At 53.6% G+C, this 14,992-nt stretch overlaps 1 protein-coding gene across 2 annotated transcripts in view; it reads left to right on the top strand.

Annotated features, from left to right (window-relative positions):
* Gpr107 (G protein-coupled receptor 107) overlaps positions 1–7,860 on the top strand; it is a 74,106-nt gene extending 66,246 nt beyond the window's left edge. For both annotated transcript variants that reach the window (XM_052182119.1, XM_052182118.1), the window contains exons 17-18: positions 95–216; positions 3,842–7,860. In XM_052182119.1, the coding sequence (XP_052038079.1) occupies positions 95–216; positions 3,842–3,938 (219 nt within the window). In that variant the 3' untranslated portion in view covers positions 3,939–7,860. The remainder of the gene's footprint in view (positions 1–94; positions 217–3,841) is intronic.
* Positions 7,861–14,992: the final 7,132 nt, after the last annotated feature.

The raw sequence follows: 14,992 nt of genomic DNA on the forward strand, positions 1-14,992 counted from the left end.
GGAGACTGAGGGAGGCCTGAGCTTGTTTAGTTCCATTGCTTTCTGAAGAGTGGTGTTGCTAATCCTTTTTTGTGGGCGGATTTTAAATTTGCAGCTGCTGGACGAAACAGCCACGCTGGTGTTCTTTGTCCTGACGGGGTATAAATTTCGCCCAGCTTCAGATAATCCCTACCTGCAGCTCTCTCAGGAAGAAGATGACCTGGAGATGGAGTCCGTGTAAGCTGCCCCTCGCCCTCCTCCTTCCCTCCCTTCCTCCCTCCCTTCCTCCCTCCGGCTGCTGAACTGACAGGCATGGTATGCAGGGGCTGCCTGCTCTTGGCACCCTGCACCTTGGAGGTGGCCCCTCTATTTTTAGTAGCCGGATACAGGACCCCCTGGTGTGCTTAGCTCAGTTTGAGGTGCAGTGTCTACCAGCCATTGCTCAGTCTTGTCAGGGAAAATCAGAACTTACCATCCTATTCCGTATCTGTGGAGCAGCTCCCAGTGACCAGTGGCAAGAGTCTGCAGTGGTCTGGGACAGTCTAAAATGGGCTATCTAGCTGCGCACATTACTGTTGGTATGTGCTCTAAAATGGCTGTAAAAACCTATGGCTGTCACCACAGGTTGACAGCAGACAGCACCTCCAACCTGCATCTGAGTGACAGGGTTAGGGTCAGGGAAGGCAGTTGTTTTCCAGATGCATATATTTGTCTGCCAGCTCTGATGAGCTGAGCCGTGTGTGTGTGTGTGTGTGTGTGATGGCCACCACAGGCCGAGACCCCATACCCATGCCCTGCACTTTTGCCTTTCTACTCTCCACAACTCAGAGGCTGAGGTATAACCTCAGGTATGTGGCCGGGCTGCCAGGCACATCAGGCCTCGAAGAGCAGCTCTTGGTGCTGGATGCCCACGAAGGGCAGTGTGTGCAAGGTGGATCCTGGGGTGGGCCTGAGCGAGCCTCATTCCTGAGCAGCAATACCTTCCAAGCAGTGCGAAGGGCAGGAGGGCCTCCGACTGAGCCTTTGCCAGAGGGGCGGTCATTGTAAGTGGCTGTACGAGGAGGTACAGATACAGTCAGCCTTCCCTTGCCCACAATGACAGCTGTGGGGCTGAGGGGCTGGGTCCTAGTGTCCTCCACTCAGCCGGACTGGGAAGTGCTAACATTGTGCCTTGGAAAGAGGAGGTGTGTGCCTCATGGCAGTGGTTTATTTTTTTGAGACAGGGTCTCACTATGTAGCCCCGGATGGCCTAGAACTCTTTATATAGATGAGGCTGGCCCTAAACTCTGAGAGATGCACCTGTCTCTCTCCTGAGTGGTGAGATAAGAGTGGGCCACCATGCCTGACCTTCACGGCAGTGTCTGAAGTTTTACTATGGTATCAGTCTTAGAATGGTGACTTTATGACATGGGTCTGAGCATGTTTGAACTCAGGAGGAAAGAACAGGAAGACGCCCTGACTCCGGCCTTGTAACTAAAGAGAGCACAGTCTGCAGTTTGGGAGGCATAGGCCAGGGCAAATGTTGGAGATAAGATAATCCCTTGGTGGTCTCAGTTTACCCTTCTGTGACAAGGAGCCGGGTTGTGCTGGGTGTTTCCTGGGGTTTCATGGAGCTGTGGCCTGGCAGTGACGGGAACGCTCCAGTGCAGAGGGGCTGCGTGCTTAGCAGGGCCCTTATCTAGGGGAAAGGAAGCAGGAGCTCAGGAGCTGATGGAGGCAAAGGGCACTGTAAGGACACTGGGGCAGAGGGTGGGCTGAGCCCAGGACAGAGGCCTTAGCAGTGTACACAGGGCTCTGGTCCCTTCTCTAGCACTAAGGAGGGAGGGAGGGAGGGAGGGAGGCAGCCAAGAACTGTTGAAAAGTCTGGAGAGTGAGAAGGCGGACTCGACCCCATGGCCTGCTGCCAGCGGGCCTCCTGTAGCGAGCAGGGCTTCCTACGGCCCTCAGACAGGGGCACAGTGCAGCATCTGGGGCTGTGGGGTGCCTTCCTGAGGGCACCTCTCGAGTCCTCCAAGAACTCGTCCCAGAGGCAAGCAGAGCCCGGCCTCGGAAGGTCTTCAGCTGTAAAGCGTTGGCCACTTGTGTTTGTCTCTGTATAAGTAGCTAGCTCTGATCTACCCCAGAAGACACTCCAGCACTGCAAGAACTCTGTCCGTGCCCTCTTCCCTCCCTTCGCACCCTCAGAGCAACTCCACAACCTTTCTGACAAGCCCCGAGGGTGGGCTAGCCTCCACCACAGCCCAACTTGTGTGTCCAGGCCCCAGGTCATCCCTTGAGTGTGCTCCTCCGCCTGGGAGAACATCAGGGACCGATTCCATCCTTGCGCTGGCCCCGCCTGCCTGTGGTGCCTGCGTGGTTGTCAGATGGCGTCTGTTCAGCCTGGGCTTGCTTTCCTTCCTGTTTCTTTTGCATCTTTTCTTGAGCCTACCAATTTTGGTTGCAAACTTCACTTTAAAACAGTTGAAAAGTATTGGGAGACAACCGACCAGCCTGGATAGTGTCTGCCATGCAGCACACACTTACTATCTGACTGTTTCTGACTGTGTGGGGAGGGCAGAGAGAGCGGACTTCACATCTCCCCAGGCTCCTATCCCACAGGGGAGACAGGAGAATCAGATGCCCGGGATCCTCTTCCCCTCTTCCCGAGGTCTCTCACAGTGTAATCCTCCAGGTGTGCATTAGGAAAGAAACAGATGTGTCCCGGGAGCTTCAGCTGACGAAGAGCTGCATTGATGCTATTGGTGCTTTGGGTTTGGGAAGATGTGGGACTCTGTCAGGGAAGGGGACAGATATGAAGGTAGTGTGGGGCCCCAGCACCTTTCTGTCCTTGGTACACTTGCCTGGCCCTGTGGACTGTGCCGCGCAGACCTGCCTAGGAGCTGAGGCCCCGAAGAGGTCTCACTTCCCACCTGTGACCTGGGAGGCTCCAGAGCCTGTCCCTGGATCCACAGAGCTGCAACCTCTTTTGTCCCAGAGGCTATCACTTAACCTGAGCTTTCTGGAGTTCCTTCCTGCCCAGGGCTGTGAGAACAGGCTGGTGACTGTGGGATAGACCCTGGCCAGATGTTGTGTGTTTGCAGTGTTTGTAGGCTGATGGCACTGCACCCTATGGCCAGGCCACCCTCCCTGTCCTCAGAGGGTGGGTGACATCTCACAGGCCCGGCCTTGTGTCTCAGTCGTCCGTCTTGGCACCACTGCCCTAGTCTATAGGCTGCTCTCTTGTCTTTCCTGCTCCTTTCTGAAGTTCTCGGGGCTGCAGGGTCACCCCAGAGTACTTGGGAAGTCTGGGCTCAGTTGCTGCGGGGTGAGAGCAGCAGCCCAGCCCTGCAGTGCAGGTGGGCACAGAGCTCAAGAGCCTGAGAGAAAGATGCAGTAAGCTAGTGGGGGAGGGGAGGGGCAGGACGAGCGCGGGTGGGTAGAGTGAAGAGCTGAGGCAGGCGGCGGCAGCGTGGAGGGACCGTGGAGGGACCAAAGGCTTCATGGAGTGTCTGGGGAGCAGCGGGCCGTGAGGAAGTAGTGTGAACTGCCCATAGTAGGCAGTTTTGACCACCAAGCCTGTGGCAATGACTGTCTGCCCCACTAGTTAGCTTTCTTTCCTGAATGCGTGTGACCACGACGTTGACCTGAGTGTGGCCTAAAGCCTCTGGCCACTGCAGTGAAAGAGAGAAATTAACGTTGGCAGTGAGGACAACTTGATCAGGCATGTGGGGAATCTTTTTCCTCATGGTGGCTCTGAAAGGTAAGAATTACGCTCCGAAAGGTCAAGTGGCCTGGGCAGCAGCGCACAGCTGGTGCCCACCTCGGGCTCGAGTCCCCTCCTGTAGGGCTTTGTTCCCCTGACAGTTTGGTTTTTCTTTTTCAGCGTGACGACGTCGGGAGTGATGGAGAATATGAAGAAGGTGAAGAAGGCCAGCAACGGAGCTGTGGAGCCCCCGGGCAGCTGGGAAGGCACGGCGTGAGCGCCAGCACGGCCGAGGACCACTGTCAATGACGCGAGCGTATTCATAGCCCTCTCAGTGAGCCAGCGCGGTCCTGACAGAGCCATGGCCTCTCCCACCAGTGACCCCGGCCGGCGCCCAGTGCTCACACGCAGCCGAGAGCCATGGACACATTTTTGTACTCTTAGGGATCTGGACTGCGGTGGGCTGCAGGCAGCTAGGACTGCCCTCAGTGAGGGCGGGAGGCTTAGAGGAGTAAAGGACTGTCGCTCTGACTTACCTTGCTAATCAGGAGCCTGGGTCTGCGCAGGGGACCCCCAGTGGCTGCTACTCAGAAAGGCTGTGGGGTGGGGGAGCAGGTCTGCCGCTGCTTTGGTCGCAGTGCTTCGGAGGCTGGGGAGGATGTGGCCCACTGCTTGGCCTAGCGTTAGGAGGCTTTGCATTCAATTCCTAGCACCAGGGTGGGGGGGACGATGCCACTTTGGGAACCAGACAGATATCCACCAAGGACATAAGAGAAAGAGATTGTCAGCCTATGGGAACAAGAACAACAGAAATGAATGAAATTCTTTTAGATAGCCAAATAGACACCCTAGGTGGCATGAGACACCTGCCCAGGGCCACTGGTCCCCAAGCACCATTCTGAATGTCCCCGCCCCTGATGTGACCTACAACAGTGGTGCTAGAGGCCGGCTGGGAGGACCTAGTCCAGGCTGAAGGGGAGAAGAGCCTTGGAGGTGCAGAGGTGAACTCCGGCCCCCGCCGCCCAGAGCAGCCGCCTGGCTTCCTCTCCTTCCACCTGTGTCTTCTCATCCCAATCCGAGAAAACAGGATTTTCCTGCAGGAGCAGCTGAGGGCAGACAGGGTAGTGTCTAAACGAGCACGTAGGGGAGCACCCTTCCACAGCATGCATGGGCCAGGCAGGCCCTCTGAGCCTCCGCTGTGTAGTCCGCCTGCGTGAAGGGGGTGAATGTGTTTGAGGCTCTCATGCTCAGAGACCTGAGACAGCCAGATCTGCCCAGAGCCTGGCCAGGAGCACCAGCGGCTGCCTGTAGAAGGCATGTGACAAGGTCACGGGAGACCAGCTCGGCCCCTCAGAACTGCTTAGTGCCCAGGGCTTGTCGGTGAGTCCTTCAAGGAGCAGGCGCTTCCTGGGGTTACTCTACCTCCCAGTGCAGAAGACAAAGATCTCTGTCCTGAAGACAGTGTGTCTGTCTCCACACCCCACCATGTCCTAAGCCACCAGTGAGAAGCCGCTGCCGCCCGAGTAGGTCCATCCCTACCACAGCTGTTCCATCTTGAGGAAGGTAGACAGGCTGAAGGACCCATCTAAGGGCCGCTTTTCTCCTGCTTGGTTCTGTTTGCTTTGTTTTGTTTGTACTTGTTTAGAGTATGTGGTGGGCAGGGAGGTGTCGAGGAGATGGGGTATTCGTGCTTTGTTTTCTGCACAGAAGCACTCCAGTGCTGCAGAAGCATGTTCCTGTGGCGACATCCAAGCCACAGCCTGCCCCTCAGAGTGCGGGCTCTTTGTGGAAGGGGCCTTGTTTCACTTGCTGGGTTTTATTAATAAGGCAGCTTGGTGAAGGAGAGCCAGAGGGGGGCAGCTGGGCCACCCAGCCCACAGAGCTATCTGGGTGCACAGCTGAGCGGCTATAGGGGGATGGCCTGCTCCTTCCAGAGCATGGTGGCACGGGCCAGGAGGTGTGCCACAGCAGTGTCGCTCCCGAGTCCTGCCTTGTAACTGCTGTAGGTGGGAACCCAGGCATGGCGGGGGCTGGGGGTGGGTGGTCAGCGTAACATGGGACTGGGAAGACTGGCCTGGTGCCCAGGCTGTGGAAAGGAAAGCTAGCAGCCCTTTATCCTGCACCGTAAGTCTATCTCCATCACTCGGGAGCCGTGCACTCCACCGTGTCCTTGGGTAGAGGAGTCTGATTGGAGTCTAGCCACCCCACTCAGGAGCTGCCCTCTGCAGCCTTGAGTCTTAGCCCACCCGGCTCCACATAGCACGTTTGAGTGGTGAAGCCCTAGTGTTGGAGGGGCTGAGCAGAAATGGGGAGTCCGTTGCACTGCCACTGTGGCATCAACAGCTCTGCCCTGTCCCACTCCCCTGCCTGCTGAGATAGCCATACTTTTCTGAGAGTGCTGTGGACTGGAAGCTGTGGGCTGTGACATTGAATAAAGTGTGGATTTTGCTAGATAATTATTTCTTGGGCAACAGGAACAAGTGGTCAGCTCTGAACTCTAACAGGACTCAGCCTCTCAGGTTTGAATAGCAGAGCATAGTCTAATGTCGAGCCTGACTGGACTTCATTCTCTTGAGGGGAGCAGCTCACTCCAGGTCAAAGATCCTGCCTCACATCGGGCCAAGTCTTCAGTTCTTCAAAAACCACCTCAGAGTGAAATACCCAAGTGTCACCTCTCTCCAGCCTCAGCCTGCGCAGCCAGCCGGGCGCCCAGCTCCTGAAGTGCTCGCAGATTCCTGATCCTCTTGGTCCACAGTGATCCTCCTCTCCCTCCTCTTCCCTTCCAACCCCCACCCTTCTCCCTCTCCCCCCGCACCCCTTCCTGCTTTACCACTGACTCCTTGGCCTCTCTGGCATCCTCAGCCGCAGGCTGGTGCAGTGCAGCATTGTCTGTCTGCAGCTGCATGCAGAATGTATTTTCTAAACCAGGGAGCGTGTTATCAAGAGTGCAAACTATGCAAACTAATGCCGTGTATTGCTGCTTTGCACCACATGGCGCACACCACAATGCCTGTCTGGCTCTTGGAGTGGAGTCTAAAGCCAGCCTTTGCAGAAGGGAAGCCCATCGACGATCCCGTGTCCATTTTCCGTGGCCTCTGGCCTCCTCCCACATCCCAAAGCGTATTCCTCGAGGAAGCGTTAGTCTGATGAGGTTGCTGGCCCAGTGCCATACTCCCAAAAGGACAACCTTGTTCTGCCAAGTTGCTGACCTCAAAGGAAGGTTCTAGCCCATCCCCCAGCCTTGCTCCTACGCTCTGTCACCCACCTGAGTCCCCGAGCTGGCCTGCCCTGAGCCTCAGCAGGTCACCATGTGTTCCTCAGGGGCTGCCCTGCCACTGCTGCTGCCTTTCCTCTCTAGGACTCCATGAGGACTTTCTTCACTCTCTCGCTATTCAGAGCAGGCCCGTATTCTCAAAGATCTGCCTTTTACTCCTCCCTCCCTGAGGCTGCCCTGGCAGGATTCTGTAAAAACCATTCTCAGGAGTCCTGCTCATACTGTACCACCTAGCATGTGCTCACAGGTCACAGGCCAGCGAGTCTCCCCATCTCTCGGGGCCCCATCTGTCCCGCAGAGGTATGTCTGTTTCATGCTTAGAAGGCATCGTACATTTGGGTGACCCTCTGCCTGGCCAGGGGCCACCTGCCTGCTCCCCCACACTCTAAAGAGACCGCACTGAGGGACAGATGTCATGACTAGCATGTCAGGACCTGGTATGATTGTGACCACAGGGAGGAGACTTCACACTGGCCAGTGGGGAAGGCCCACAGTTCCTGGTGTGTCCACATAGAGCAGAGTGAGAGACTCTGCTGAGTGGGGATGCTCATCTGGAGCTGAGGTGCAATAGATGGGGAGCTGGAGGGCCAGCCTTCTTGGCATCCCAGCACTATTCCTTCCTTCTGCTGAAGGGGCTGGACAGCCTGTCCACAGAAAGGAACTCTTCAGTCCCTAAACAGCTTTTCAAGATGACCCAGATAATTGTCAGACTAACCCCAGAGGTTTCACCTGCAGGAGGTCTACTGAGCCTGATGCCTTACTCAGGCTGGGTGCAGGGGCTGGGGACCACTTAGTGATTGTTAACATTAATCACTGAAATATCTACAAGCACGGGATGTGGATGTGCTCAGGGTTGGTGGCTGGCTGCTGTGTGGGGGCATTTCACTGCAAAGCAAATATGCCCAATAAAGATTCCATGTGGAAACTTGTGTCTGGTGCTCGGTAACCCAGGCACTCTCCCTTCTTCTCAGAACTCAGTGTGTATACAGCTCCTCGTGTGACAAGCCATAGAATTACTTTTGTTGCTACTTCATAACTGCAGTTTTGATATTGTTGTGAATTGTAATGTAAATATCTGATATAAAAAGATGACCTTAGGCGATCTCCATAAAAGGGTCACTTGATTCCCTCAAAGGGGTCGTGACCCACAGGTTGAGAACTGCTGTAATTTCTAGTTATCTGTGCTCATTAAATCAGCTGGCTGCCTGCCACCCACTCTCACTGAAGTAGCCCTACTGGCAAAGCCTTGCTACCAGGCCTGTGGCACCAGTGCAGTCACAGGAGAGCCAGGTCAGGACCCAGTTCTGCTGCCACCTCAGGATGTGGCAACAGAAATCCGGGGCTAAGCCCCCACTGAAACAGACTTCCTGGTTATCCAGTAGGGTTATCATCCCTGTGGGAATCAGACATTCAGGCCAGCACAAGACACTGTAAGTCGCTCCTCTCTGACCCCTTCTCTAGGAATGTTTTAGGCTGACAACACTCTCACAGGAGAAGTTCATCTTTGAATATAGCTCTGGGCTGGAGAAGTGGCTCTGTGGGCAAAGTGCCAGCCACACCAGCACAGCACACTGAGCATGGATCCTCGGCGCACACATAGATGCCAGTCTAGCTGGTCAGCGTGTCCTGGGTCCTGTGAGACCCTAGTTCAGAACAAGGCTGAGCGTTACCGAGGACACTGTCAAGTGGGCCTGCGTGTGCACAATATACAACACTACATGCAGAAAAAGAAACACACTTCCAGGTGTGAGAGTGTGGTGCTCAGGCTCCACCCCTGGTATGACGTTCATATCTCATTCCCAGTTGCCTTTCGGAGCTGACCATCATCCCACTGCCTCACCACAGACTCCTTCCCTGCTCAGAGATGCTCCAGGGGAGCGGCCACTCAGGGAGCCTGCGGGTGTGTGACGTGCCCATGCCGTTCAAAGCCTGGTCTGTGTCACACTGCTCCAGTGACACCCGGTCAGCAGCCAAGTCCGGGTCTACTTGGAGGAAGCAAGTGAAGCCCAGCCTGGCTTGAGTGGGAACTCTGGCTTCTACCACACAGTTGTAGTGATGTTGTGCTCTGCAAAGCCTTAGAGTGCATGTCCTCTGGCCAAGATTTTGCTCCATGGCGCCTCCACTATAACCCTTGTCAGTGACTTTGGGTTTGTAAAGGTGTTTAGAGCAAGGGACGAAAATCAGGGACTGAGTCTACAAGACTCCAACAGAGAATAGGGGGAGCAAAGAATGGCAGAGAAGTGACGCTGGGTTTAGGAAGTCTAGCCATTCTAATTTCCGGGAGTACCAAGGGCCCCATAGGGTCCAGAGTTTGTGGTTCTGGAGTCCTTTGGGGGCTGAGACCCCTAGCAGTGCCAGGCAGGGTGGATGAGACTGTCCTTGGTGATGCTCGACAACAGCTCTCATCAGGACTTTTAATCCAGGGGTGGTGTCTAGCTGGGACTTGAACCCATGTATCTGCACACTCACCTACTTAACAAGGTCTGTGACTGATTAAGTGTCATACAATGGCCAGGGCAGAGGTGGAAGGAGCAAGGCAGCTTAAATGGGCCCTTGGCTGTTCCCCATTGCTTCCCGGAGCCGCCCAGGGCATCCCAGCTGGAAATGCTGCTTCTGAAGCCGGGCGGTGGTGGCACACACCTGTGATTCCAGCACTCTGGGAGGCAGAGGCAGGCGGATTTCAGAGTTCGAGGCCAGCCTGGTCTACAGAGTGAGTTCCAGGACAGCCAGGGCTACACAGAGAAACCCTGTCTTGAAAAAACCAAATCCAAAAAACAAAACAAAACAAAAAGAAAAAAAGAAAAGAAAAAGAATTGTTGCTTCTGAGCTCTCTATGAACTCTGACTCCACAGACCCAGATTGGCACTGGGGAAACAGGAGCCTGCGATCTGACCACAGATTCACCTTCTGAGGCCAAGAGACCTTACCCACTGCCCCTAAATACTGAACCCTAGCACTGGCCTCCACCTTCGCATTAAGCGTATACAGTGAGGGCTGGGAAGATGGCTCAGAGGTTAGGAGCACTCGCTGCTCTTACAAATGACCTGGGTTTAATTCCCAGTACAAATGTAGTAGTTCATATCCATCCATCACATAAACTCCAGGGGCTCTAATGCCCTCTCTAACTTCAGGCACCAAACACTCATGTGGTATACAAACATACATATGATCCAACAGTTCATAGTCTTTAAGTTCACAGTGAGTGCTGGAACCTCCACAAGGACCCGGAAAGGGACATTCAGCAGTCCCCAAAAGGAAATCCAAAAGCCACTGTTGAGACCCATCCCAATGGCCAGCGCACTTGTCCACAGCGCCTCGCTTCTTCCCTGTACACACAAACCTGTCACATGTGGCTCATCCTTGGCTGGTCCAGGGCAATTGTACTGTCCACACGATGCTCTGATAGGCAGGGTTCTGAAGTCGGAGCTGACTGCCTGAGGAGTCAGAAGACTGGGCCCGTCTGCTCTCGATTGTCTCCGTGTTGACAAAGCATGCGGCTCTCTTGGTATCATGGTCTATGCAACCGTCTGGTTCAGTGTGCCCTGCTGAGCCCTCTCAGCCCTCCACTGCCTTCCCTCCTGGGCACAGCTACCTTTGGGGGCCTTCATCAGGAACCTGCCAGGCAGACAGATAAACCGCTATGTGCTCTTCTGGCTTCTAAGCAAGGGGCTGGGGGAGTGGGTCCTGTAAGGGGTCATGCTCTATGTCACCAGGGTATCCCTGACACCACAGGCCCCTTGGCCTTTGAGAACTCAGCCCCGACCCCTGGCACTGGCCTGTCCACCCCAAGAGGAATCTTCTCAGCATTTGGGAAAGTAGAAGTGACCCACTTAGGAACCGCAGGGCTTGGCTGACCTGCATAGAAGTGAAGAATCTGCTCTTTCCGGGCGTGGAGGCACAAGCTCACAACATGTCTTGTCAGCCGTCCTAGATGTGTTGCCGCAGAGGGACTGCATCCTGGCCTGGAGCCTGCGAGGACTGAAAATCACCTTCTGTGCTAACATCTGCCAGGCCAAGACTGAGCGGTAGTGGTCACATCTGGCTTGCAGACAGTGCTAGGGGATGGAAGGCAGACAGAGCGAGCCACTGGGAACTGTGGTACATGCAGTGGGGGGGGGGGGGCTCATCTGTTGATTTCACCCCAACAACAATAATAACAACCCGATTTTTACAATGCTCTCCCTAACCTGAGTAGCCTGGTACAATAAGACATTCTTCTCCTGTCTCTAGCCTTCTGCCACCTGCAAGCCAGACTTCTATCTGAGTCACCTTGTTCCTCAGGTTTCCTGTCTTGTTCTGTCCTTGTGCTGAGTCCTGGGGCTCTGCATCAACTTGGGGCAGGCTCCCCATCCTCCTCAGCCTCCCTGATAACCCAGATTTTGTTTCAGCCTAGACTTGGTCTGAGCTCTTCCCCGTGGCTTATTCAGTTACCTCCTGACACTGCTTTTAAGAGAACATCAACGCCACATATCCAGGTACCACACCCCTCCCAGCCCTGGTCAGTGTGACCTAAGTGAAAAGCCTGGGCTCTCCTTGACAGCCCTCATTAGGGGTGTCATATCCATATCCACCTCGCCCCCATGGATCAAGCCTTCTCACGGCTTTTCCCATGCTGCCCCTTCCACATAGCATTAGCTCCCCCCTCCAGCTGCCACCCATCTCCCTGCTGTGTATGAGTCAGAATAACTTTAGAAGCTCCTGCCCCCTGGGATAAACACAAAGAGTGGATGTGATCGTGCAAAGTACCAAACCAATGAGACACAAAAATTAATCGTGGAGCCAGGAAAATGGCTCAGTAGCTAGACACCTGCCACAGAGCCTGGTGACCCAAATTCCACCATCCAGGGTCAGATGGACGATGGAGAGAACAGATCCTGGCAGGGTGTCCTCCAGTCCCCAGGTGCACACTGTGGCGAGCATGCACACACAAGGCAGGGCTTCTAAATTAGTTTAGAAGTTGGAAGGTGGCTCAGCGGTAAAGATGCTGGCTGCTCTTCCAAGGAACCCAAGTTTGGTTCCAAGCACCCACTCTGGGTGGCTTACAATCAGGCTCTGGGAAATCGCCTGATATCTGAAGGAGGGTGCTGCCCTGCACTCACATTAAAAAAGAAATCCTAAGGGCCAGCCACAGACTCCCAAGAAAGACTCCCAAGCATAGACTGCAGGTGTCAATACATGAGTGAATGTGTGATAGAGAGGTAGGAACGATGGAATACATGATGGAGAGATAAAAAAAAAAAAAAAAAGCAAAGCCAAGGGGTTTGTACACTGTGGAGAAAAGTAGGACTGGAGACTCAAAAGCAATGAGCAGATGTGAGGAGGCCATGGTGAGGTCCTGTCCCTGGCTGCCACCAAGGACCAGTCCTGCTGCAGCTGGGGTCTGTACCAGTGTCTGTGGCCCAAGTTACTACCAAAGCCAAGTAGGTGTCTGGACTGGGCTGCCATCGGAGACCTTATGATATCTGAGGGGCATGCTGCTATGGGGGACATACTGGTCTAAGTGACCTGTGCTGGTACTTGAAGCCATAGGGCTATCTGGGCCCGGCTGCTGCCAGGAGCCAGGGTCTGTGTCTGTGCTCCTATGATAACTGGGGTCTGTAGATGTTCCAGTCCCATGTTATCAAAGGCCTTGGAGCTGTCCCTCTTCTGGACTACCCCAGGCACTGTGCAGAGCTGGCCCTGCCTCACACCACCGTCACACCTGGGAGAGCTGGCCCCACCACTCACTGGGCAGCACAGTAGAGCTGCCCCTGATGGAAAGGGTTCAAGTAAACTGTCTCCAAGGACATGAGATCAGGAGAGCTGACCATACCCCTTGCGGGCTGTGTGGCATTGGGTGAGCTAACTGGGGCAGTGCTGGAGAGCTTGCCCAGGTGGGGCAGGCACAGGAGAACTGCAGAGATGACTGAGCAACTCAGCTGCCTCTCAGGCCCAACATCTACCCCACCCGTCTATGGTCATCTGCTAGATGCATGAAAGGGCCAGGCCTACAGATCCAAAGATCCCCGTGTCACAGGGCAGCAGCAGGAGGTCTGAGAGGAGTCCAATGAGGATCCAGCATAGATAGTGTAGCAGAAGCCAGAGGCCTCAAACCAGACTCAATGCAATGACCATTGCAAGTAAAGATGTGTGCAAAAAGGGGTGGGCATGGGCCCGCCTAGGCACCCCCTTCCCCCACACCACCATGCCACATTCCTTAAACCCCCCTCTCTCTTTTTATGACCCTTCATTGATGCACACCTTTATTCTGAGCACCCAAGAGGCTAAAGCCAATCTCTGTGAGTTCCAAGAGAGCCGAGTCTCATCAGTGAGACCCTGTCTCAAACAAAACAAAACAAAACAAAAAACTCACAAACAAATACCACAACAAAAAGGTCCATCACGTTTCTATACACAAATAGACCAGAAGTGACCAATAGTCCAAAAGGAAACAGTGCTATTTCCTGAGAAGGATAATACACGTAACAACAGGCAGATAAATGAAAACTTTGTTCTGAAAATGAGCCACGCATATTTTGGAAGGGGTAGGGGGGAGAGAGACAAGTAAAGGAAAAATCATCCTCATCGGTGGGCAGAGGCAATGCTGTGGAGATGATAATACTCCCCAAACAATAAAAAAGACCAAAAATAAAAAGCCAAATTACTCCCTGGTCCCCCTGAGCACCATCCCATCTTTCTCCCTATTGGCTGCTTTAGCAAATTCACAAGCTGGGTTGCATATCCACAAGCCGGTAAATTGGCTCAATGGATAAAGTGCTTGCTGTGCAAGTCAGGGGATCTGAGTTCAGATCTCCAGAATTAACATAAAAGTCTGGTGTGGTGGTGCACACCAAGGCATGACCCCAGAGCTGGAGCAACACGAGACAGCAAGATCTCAGAGCCTTGCAGCCCATCAGGTCTAAAGTGAAACTCGGAGCTACAGATTCAACCAATCAGATAGAATGTGCTGGTATGCGCCTAGCACAGGCAGATTACTGAGTTTAAGGTCAGCCTAGTCTACATAGTGACCAAGCTGGTACCAAAGTGGAGTGACAACCTTAGGCTCCTGGTGCCCTTTGGTTTCCACATGTGCACGCATTGGCAAGTGCATCCCCTACCCCTACCACACACATTTCAAGGGCTCCAGCTTAGCAAAAGCAGTGTTGAAAAGAATTATTTTAGGATCTATGATCCTAGAAACTCAGGGAAGAGAGACAGAAGTTCAAGGCCAACCTGGACTACAAACTGTGACTCTGTCTTAAAAAACAAGCAAGACAGCTGGGGGAATTCAGTATTTGATTTTAAAATGTAATTGGGACAGAATTCAAGAGGGTGTGGTACTAGTGCACAGTTAGACACGCAGGTCAGTGAAGTAGAATTAAGAGTTCAAAAATTCATCCTCTCCTAAACAAGATGCTAAAATGGTGCAGAGATCAGGAGCCAGGAGAACCCCCACATCCTTGACAAACACGGTTCCTTGCAAAACCTGTTACATGAACAACCAAAACTATGTAACCCAGACTGACTAAAAATTAGAACCCCAGTGCTTCACACAGCATCACCAAGTGACGGTGAGGGAGGAAGAACAGGGTCTCAGCTACTCACAACGCTGAGGCAGGAGACTTGCTGGAGCCCAGGAGTTGAAGGGCAGTCAGGGCAATGAAGCAAGATACTCTGGTTCAGAGATGATTATGTCAAGTATGATGGCTTACCTGGAACCCCAGGACACAAGAGGAGAGGCTGGTGAAGGAAACTTGCTGTGAATTTGAGGGCATCCTGAACTACGTTGGTTTTTATCTGAAAACAACAACAAAAACATTTAAAAGTTAGTTGGTGGGAGTCAAGTACTCTCTATCCACTGAACAATCTTCCCAGCCCCTTATTTATTCATTCGGTGCACCTCTCCCCCTCTGTGTATTCCATACCTGTAAGTATGCACACCTGTACATGTGTATACAGAGGCTGGAGCAGGACCTTGCAAATCGCTTCATTCTGCACTCTCTGCCTTGAGACAGGGAAACCAGAACCAGAGAACCAGAAGCTTTGGTTTTGGCTAGGCTGGAAGACAAGCTTTCAGG

The sequence above is a fragment of the Apodemus sylvaticus genome, chromosome 5, assembly GCF_947179515.1.
Source record: "Apodemus sylvaticus chromosome 5, mApoSyl1.1, whole genome shotgun sequence".
NCBI classification, from domain to species: domain Eukaryota; kingdom Metazoa; phylum Chordata; class Mammalia; order Rodentia; family Muridae; genus Apodemus; species Apodemus sylvaticus.